Source organism: Rhamphochromis longiceps, linkage group LG12, assembly GCF_057381845.1.
Source record: "Rhamphochromis longiceps isolate RC_006_pf linkage group LG12, R_longiceps_female_GT1.1, whole genome shotgun sequence".
NCBI classification, from domain to species: domain Eukaryota; kingdom Metazoa; phylum Chordata; class Actinopteri; order Cichliformes; family Cichlidae; genus Rhamphochromis; species Rhamphochromis longiceps.
Window position 1 is genome coordinate 27,028,102 of NC_140568.1, and position 8,727 is coordinate 27,036,828.

At 39.1% G+C, this 8,727-nt stretch overlaps 1 protein-coding gene across 1 annotated transcript; it reads left to right on the forward strand.

Annotated features, from left to right (window-relative positions):
- The first annotated feature begins 6,468 nt into the window (after positions 1-6,468).
- cmklr1 (chemokine-like receptor 1) lies at positions 6,469-8,456 on the forward strand. The gene is made up of 2 exons (XM_085426967.1): positions 6,469-6,572; positions 6,689-8,456. Exon 2 carries the CDS (start codon positions 6,721-6,723, stop codon positions 7,765-7,767), a length of 1,047 nt encoding a protein of 348 aa, XP_085283093.1. The 5' UTR covers positions 6,469-6,572; positions 6,689-6,720; the 3' UTR covers positions 7,768-8,456.
- The last annotated feature ends 271 nt before the right edge of the window (positions 8,457-8,727 follow it).

Genomic DNA, 8,727 nt, shown 5'->3' on the forward strand with positions numbered 1-8,727 from the left:
ATCGCCATAAGCATGTTCTGTTGTCACCGAATATATGGGGATGAAATACAAAATGACACTTTCCTGAAGCTGTTTATGGGTCTGATGGTCCACTTCTGGTCACACAGAGACTGACCTGCCAAGTGGCATCAGCTTGGCTTGAAAGGTGTATTTTTCTCTTAAAACAAAGAGGTCAAAGCAACAGGTCAGTAAAGTGGAAGCAGGCTTTTCTTTTCATGCATTTTGAGCTTTTTTCTCTGTTTGTGCTGAAGGTTCTATGGTCGCTTGTCTTAAGGACAGACAGCTGTGTGAGTTCTTCTTTTGGTCTGAATGAACAAGAGGCTTTTAATGGAAAGATTTACCTCTGGGTCTTGTTGGTCTGTCTGTGCACACTACAGTTGGTAAGCTGCCAGCTGTAATCCTCCTGAGGGCGATCTCCATGTATGAAGATGTTTATCTTCATTGAAATGTCCTTCAAGAGGCCTGAAGAAGTAACTACTTAAAGAATTACAAAAAAGAATACATTTCACACCAAATACTCTTTTTTTCCTTATATGCTGTATTTCCATTTATGTTTGCATGAGTATTAATACATTGCTGTACCTATTTCCTGTATTCTGAGTAAAATATATAAAATAAAAAAGAAATACATGAGGTGGTTGAAGACTGTATTTTTGGAATTTCCTTTTTGGGTGTATATTTGTCAAAGATTCCTTTTCAGAGCACAAATTATTTAAATGACTCATACAGCTGTGATTTACTAAAGTTTCCAGCAGGCATTTTACTGCAAATTGCATCATTATTTCAAACCGAAAAAAGCGTGTCTTATTTTGATAAGTTGAGAAAAGTTGCTGCCAGGAGCATAATTCATTTGAATTGCAGTGCAGCGGGTGAAGTTGGCATAAGCAACACATTGTTGTTCCGAGTAGCTGCCAAAGCTTTGGCTCTGTCCCGAAGTCACGACTGATATCTTAGCCTAAAACATTTAGAGCGAGCCCTGCATATTTCTGCACTGTTTTAATGTAACAGAGTGCAATTTAACATGGAGTGTTGGAGGGAGGGATACAATAGTTAGTGAAGACAAGACTCATGCAGGCCACAGAGTCAGAGGGCGAGAGCAATATCGCACGCCCACATAACAAAACACATGAGGCCTACTGGGACCTTAGCAACCTGAATTTCACAACAGTCCAGGCAGATATTTTAATGATAACCACAGACGGGTTTGTCCGCTGAGCTCCTATAAAACAAAAAGCAAAAAAAACCCCAGTCAGTGCATTGTAACTGGATATAGATTCTGGTTGCTTTTGTTTATATAGTTCCATTTCCCAACAACTGAAACTTGTGGTAGTTTACACTGAAAGAAAAGATGCTGTGCAATATCGCAGACCAAAACCCAACAGTGGGAAGACAAAAGCTCCCTCTTTACAGGAAGAGTCAATCAGTGCTTCTGCAGTCAGGAGTGAGCTCTAATCAGGTGATTGACTGGACTACTTAACTTGCAGCTGCGTTGATGATGGCCTCTAATGAGCCACAGGGGCAGCCAGTCAGACCTGAGAGCGCCAACATACGTATGCAAATAAATCTTTGACATATGCTCATCTCTGCTCGGTGTACCGGGAATGTGGGTAAGGGGTTTATCATGTCAGAAAGCTTCCTGTGATTCTGATTATCTCTGTTGACTCATTTGGCATGTTTAAGGACTCCAAAACAACCAAGTGTCTTTTTCCAAGTCTCTGTCACAGTGATATCAAGATACCTTTTTTCACTTTGAGAGGCAATTGTCTGAGTCTATCTGAGATAAACAAGGACAAATAACCTCAGTAAACCTGAACACAAATCGGCGGTTTGCATGAACGAAATGGCCCGTCTAAGTCCAATCGCATGTTTATTCAGCATACAGGTTGTAGGTTGTATCAGTGCCTTGCTGTTCTCAGCAGCTATACTATTTGGCGAAGCTGAGTCTCTAAATGTGTCCATTATGATGGTGAGTTCCTGCCTGATAGACTGTTCTAATAAAAGACTTAACAGGTATCTGAGGATATGCTGTGTGATAAACTGATAAAATCACATCCTGAGGTTAATGGCACGCTTTGTTCTACAGATCAGTTTACCACAGCATCTATTTGCAGTACTGTGACTCAACAATGCATCCCACTTTAATCTAAGGTAAGCAGATTTATGCCAGTGACGGGTGAATCTCTGCTAGACTCTAATGTGTAAAATGGATTTCAAGCAGTAGAGAGGAAAGCAGTAATAACACTCAAGTTACTTCAAAATACAATTCAGATGGCCCACAAGCACGAGTGAAAGCTGACACTGTACAGCAGAGGACCCTCCGGCTATGAGGGGAGAAGGGTTTGGAAGAAGAAAAAGTGTGTTTGAAGCTTAAAATCAGCCCGAGTACACACTGTGGAAATCTACACAGTTAATCATTTTCATTGGTATCAGTATTACCATGGCAATCAGGATATAAGGAAGGAAGTTTTTTTTAAGTATTGATGTCAGAAGATATGAAATAGTAACTTTCATTTCCTCAAATTTGTGATCAAGTTCATCACTTGACTCACTCGAATTAGGAAATTGCAGTGATGTTATTTATTTTTATTTTTAGAGGAGCACATACCCACATGTTGAACCTCGCTGGTTCTCATTTTATTGTTGAATTAACTCTCCAGCAAGCTTTCAGGGGGAGCTGAAGTAGAACGATCAGGCTGCACAACAAAACGAGGGAGTCTGCCAAACACAAAAGAAGTCTGGGCAAAGAGCTGCTCCATTTTCGGTGCTGCTGTAGTCACATTTTGTGGATAAAAAATTCCACTTGTGGCTCAATGCCAGAGTTACACATGACCAGTTTGCTCATGTACATTTCCTCTCAGAATGACACAGGGTTAACTCAACGATTGCTCAATAGAAACCTATTCTTAAAATATCAGCTCTAAGGTACAATCTCTGTGCCTTTCGCAGAAAATGTAACAAAAAAAACAACACATGTATGATTGCATGAGGGCACTTTTTTTTTTTTACCATTTTAACTCATCAGTGTAAAACAACAGCATCTCAGTGGGGAGATAGTAAAATGTTACAGTATGTTGTACAGTATATGAATTAATATTAAAGATGTTATTTTGTAGATGTTTTTTAGAATATTTGATTCACAAAGAATGCTCGAAAAGTAAAAACAAGAGAGAAACAGTGTTAAAACACAGTTCAGTAATATTTAATATTAAAAAAAAAATTAAAAACACTGAAATTGAACAAAAAAATCCATATTTATAGTTTTACAGCTGTAAAATTGATTCCAAATACCAAGGCATAACCTGCACCAGACTACGTTTAGGCAGCTGAGACGTTAATAATGAAAGTAATATACAAACCGCATTCCAAAAAAGTTGGGACACTAAACAAATTGTGAATAAAAACTAAATGCAATGATGTGGAGATGGCAAATGTCAATATTTTATTCAGAATAGAACATAAATCACAGAACAAAAGTTTAAACTGAGAAAAGTTATCATTTTAAGGGAAAAATATGGGGATTCAAAATGTCATGGTGTCAACAAATCCCCAAAAAGTTGGGACAAGGCCATTTTCACCACTGTGTGGCATCCCCCCTTCTTCTTACAACACTCAACAGACGTCTGGGGACCGAGGAGACCAGTTTCTCAAGTTTAGAAATAGGAATGCTCTCCCATTCTTGTCTAATACAGGCCTCTAACTGTTCAATCGTCTTGGGCCTTCTTTGTCACACCTTCCTCTTTATGATGCGCCAAATGTTCTCTATAGGTGAAAGATCTGGACTGCAGACTGGCTCCTACGCAGCCATGATGTTGTGATTGATGCAGAATGTGGTCTGGCATAATCTTGTTGAAAAATGCAGGGTCTTCCCTGGAAGAGATGACGTCTGGATGGGAGCATATGTTGTTCTAGAACCTGAATATATTTTTCTGCATTGATGGTGCCTTTCCAGACATGCAAGCTGCCCATGCCACACGCACTCATGCAACCCCATACCATCAGAGATGCAGGCTTCTGAACTGAGCGTTGATAACAACTTGGGTTGCCCTTGTCCTCTTTGGTCCAGATGACATGGCGTCCCACACAAGAACTTCGAATCATGACTCGTCTGACCACAGAACAGTCTTCCATTCTCCCGAATCTTCGGATGATGTTATGCACAGTTGATGATGATAACTGCGAAGTCTTTGCAATTTTTCGCTGGGTAACACCTTTCTGATATTGCTCCACTATCTTTCTGAGCAACATTGTGGGAATTGGTGATCCTCTACCCATCTTGGCTTCTGAGAGACACTGCCACTCTGAGAAGCTCTTTTTATTCCCAATCATGTTGCCAATTAACCTAATTAGTGTTAATTGGTCTTCCAGCTCTTCGTTATGCTCAAATTTAGTTTTTACTCAAATTTGTTGACACTGAAATTTTGAATCAAGATATTTTTCCTTTCAAATGATACATTTTCTCAGATTGAACTTTTGATCTGTCATCTATGGTCTATTCTGAATAAAATATTGACATTTGCCATCTCCACATCATTGCATTCAGTTTTTATTCACAATTTGTTTGGTGTCCCAACTTTTTTGGAATCCGGTTTGTAGATTATTGCTGTGAATGGCTTATTTCTAATCTGTGAACTCTTCCACTGGAGACCTTGCAAACCAAGGCCATGTATATCGCAGTGCCTTGCTACAGCTAAGGATGCTTTATGAGCATAGGTTGGTGAAGGACAACCTCCTCATTTTTACTGTGCCATAGTTCTGAACCCAGTGCACTGCATAATTTTTAGCTTTGACACCCTCGAGAAAAACAACAACAACCTCTCTCTCTCCCCTTTCTGTGTAAAGCAGAACTAATGGTACCAAACTCTACAGAACCTGCAGTATTATCTTTATTGACAATTTTTAACATATGTTTTTATGATATTCCTTTAATGCTTTAAGTGCTATCACCCTTATCAAAGTGACCCTTTAAAATCCAAACAGTTAAATATCTGCATGCTTAGTGAAAGTATGAACAATGATCTCCTGTCCTTTATGAAAGCGTAACACATCTTCTTCATGAGGCAGGAAGTTGTGTTTTCTCACATGCACGGTGCAGCAAAGAAAAATGTGGTTACTGTGTGTTTTACTGTTTATACGTGCGTGGTTATTTTTAACCTTACCTTCACTAACACATCCATCCAGCAGAGTCGTTCTGAGTTAAAGTAGTTTTGCTGAAATGCATCATGAGGTCAGCTAAGCAATCTGCACATAATATTTCCGAAACTAAGTTTGTTACTTGTTGCTATCTACCATATTATCTCATGACGGCAAAGTAAGAGGGGCGGCCTGTGTTTGTGTGTTGTTTTTAGATAAAAGTACTGTAAATAAACCATGAGTGTGTTTCATAATGTGAGTGCTAAATTCATAAATTCACAACAAGTAATCAATAAATATAACAGCTTACATAACACTATGAGCCAAATATGTAACCTCTAAAAGCTTGTTTCAGTGTCTGGCTTTGGTCATGCAAAATAAGAACTCATGTTAAAAAAAATGTGAGCTACAAACAAATTGGTTTCCTCAATTTGTTAGAAAGTTTAAAACACCTTCACATTTCTCGTTGGATCACCTCTCTGCCTGATGGACCCAATCAGTGAATTATCTTGTAGAAAAGTGGAAGTTTGAGATGCAAAAAGGAGTCACGCCTGAGCGCACTGCCGTCCTCCTCACTCATCACAGCATTTCTACACTGAGCAACTTTGCCATCTGTGTTTCTTCTTCTTGCAGCTGTTTCCTCGCGGTCAGGAGAAACCCAGAACGTTAAGGAACGGCTGTGTCTGCCTCCGTGATTATGGCTCCATGCAGCAGGACAACCATTGAGAGCTAATTCAGTCATTAAAATGATAACAGACGTGTGTTTACAACAGCTGCTGCACTTTGTGCGCATTAGTTGAATCATCTGCATCAGAGGTTGGCGTTGCAATATCAAATTAAAATCATGTTGACCAAAGCTTAAATAAACAATGTGCTCTGGCTTGCTTCCCTTCCACATCTGGCCAAAAGCGTGCAGCTGTCAGAGACAGAACCATCAAAGCCAAGTCACAAAACTCACACTGGGCAGCACATGTGTGGCAAATTCAATACTTTTGTTATTTACGTGCCAGAAGAAGAGAATAATAACCTTTGCTGAAGTAGGATATTAATATTTAACCTTGCCCACTGATCATATGGGTAATAATAATAAGTAATAGCTAATAACAGCCTAATGCTGCGGTTTCTAGGACTACGATCAGTCATCAGTAATTTGATATATAAAAAAGTAAAAAATTGTTTAGGTTGAAAAAAGAAAAGAAAAGAAAAGAAAAGGAAAGAAGAAGAAAAACATCCACAAAAAACAATCAAATGCCTCAGAGCTATTAAAGTGCAAGACCACAAAATGCAGTAGTGAAATTAGGAGATGGAAGTGTTAAGAAACCACCCTGTCAGCTGACTTTGGTTGCATGCTGTTTCTTATACCTCTGCAAGCATTATCTCAGCTCAGTTGGTACTGTGCACTGGACACGATCATCACCAGCAGAGAACAGTTGTTGCTGCAGGTATGTTGTTGTTGTTGTTTAATTATATGCAGTTATACACAAAGATGTTTATTCAGATTAAAATTAAAATGGGAAACATTTGTTTAAATTAAATGTTTGTTTGTTTGTTTTCACAGAAATTCCAAACATATTTTCACCCTTAGAAGAAATGGATTATATAGAAAATTGGGACTATGACTATTCTGAAAATACGTCCTACACTTATAATGATTCCTCCAATATCACTACACATGAAGAGCCAGTTTTTCAGCACAAGCCAAAATGTGAAGGCTCCTGTGTGACTTTAGTCATAATTAATGTGATCATTTTCCTGCTGGGCACCTGTGGGAATGCTTTGGTCATCTGGATTTCTGGCTTCAAGATGAAGAAAACAGTCAACACCATATGGTACCTGAGCCTTGCGTTCTCTGACTTTATGTTCTGCTCCCTCATCCCATTCACCATTGCCTACACGGTGACTGAGGATTGGATTTTTGGCAGTTTTTTGTGCAAGTTTATCCCGTCAGTTATGTTCCTCAACATGTTCAGCAGCATCTTCGTCCTTGTCCTCATCAGTGTCGACCGCTGTGTTTCAGTCATGTTTCCAGTTTGGGCTCAGAACCAGCGCACTGTTAGAAAGGCATTAGTTGCTGTTGTCATGGCGTGGTTGCTCGCCATCGCAGTTAGCATTCCCTCTATGATTTTTCGGGATGTTAAGGAACACCTAGGTCGGATGATTTGCTTGAACAGTTACACACACCAACACGGTCACAAGTTTGTCGCAGTGAGCCGTTTCATCGCTGGCTTTGTTATCCCTTTCATCATCATTACCATCTGCTACTCTATCATCATCCTCAAGCTTCGAACCAACAGGATGGCCAAAAACACCAAACCATTCAAGGTGATGACTGCTCTGATTGTTGGGTTCTTCATCTGCTGGCTTCCGTACCACGTGTTCATCCTGCTTGAGCTGAACCCCCACCACCACAACCTCACCATTTTGAAGATCGGACTCAAAGCAGGCACTGCTTTGGCAGCAGCAAACAGCTTCCTCAATCCTGTGTTGTACGTTTTCATGGGCAACGACTTCAGGCGTAAGTTTAAGAGCTCTCTGCTTTCAAAGATGGAGAATGCAATGGGAGATGAAGGTCGTACCACCAGCCGTTACCTGTCCAGGTCCAGCTCCATGGATGGACGAGCCTCTACACACATCTAGATGTGCAAAAATCACCCCAAACTGTTTCAGTCAGTTGGTTCACTGGACAACAAAAATAATGTTTAAAAATGTGCAATCAATGTAAAATATGTCTTTACTGTGAATGAAATATGTATATTCCAGCTGTAAAAATGACCATGTATTATACATTAGACTCAAAGCATTACCTGTATATTAAGTGTTTACTAAAATAAAATAAATTAAAAACAATCGTATGATATACTTTCATGCATCAAGGAACACAAAGTGGTGCATGCATTTGCAGATCACTTTCTGATTCTTGCGGCACTCCTGCATGGTTGGATGGTTATAGAAAGCCTGATTTGACTGGTAAAACACTAAAACAAGAAGGAAACAACTTGTGTCTGTTGTTGGAACAGACACAAGTTTTGACTTGCTTTCTTGATATCTTAATTAAAAGTTAAATAAAGGATGGTCAAGAGCACTCACTCTAATTATAATATAACAACGCATTATAGTTTCATGCTGCAACACTTCAATAAGTATAACTGACCACAATACAGAGTAAGACAGGGTGAAGCTCAGCCAATCACACACTCTGTATTCACAGATACTGTGCAATAATTTATGTTATGTCATGTATGAGTGCTATGAATGTAGTTGTAGTTGTAAAAGTTTGACTTTTGTTGCTGCTTTTCTTTGTTTCTGAGATTAAACAAGATCCATTAAAGTTAGTTCTCTGATTCAATCTCGAATTTCTCAAAAGTTGAGGCTTAATTTGTATTTGGAGGCTGTGCTTTTCAAACAAACAATCACTTACTGAAAATGTACTCATTTCTTATCTGCAATGAGATATGCATTTGGGAAACTGTAAAAAAAAAAATGCAGACAACACTAACATCAGTTAAAACTGTGCTAAGCAATGCGTTTCTGGTGATGAAAAATCTGTAGCAGCCTTCCAGTTTATTGTACATCAAGCTGTTTGCCAAGGAAAAGATA

Coding starts and splice junctions, on each gene's coding strand:
- cmklr1 (XM_085426967.1), top strand. CDS start 6,721: ATGGATTATATAGAAAATTGGGACTATGACTATTCTGAAAATACGTCC.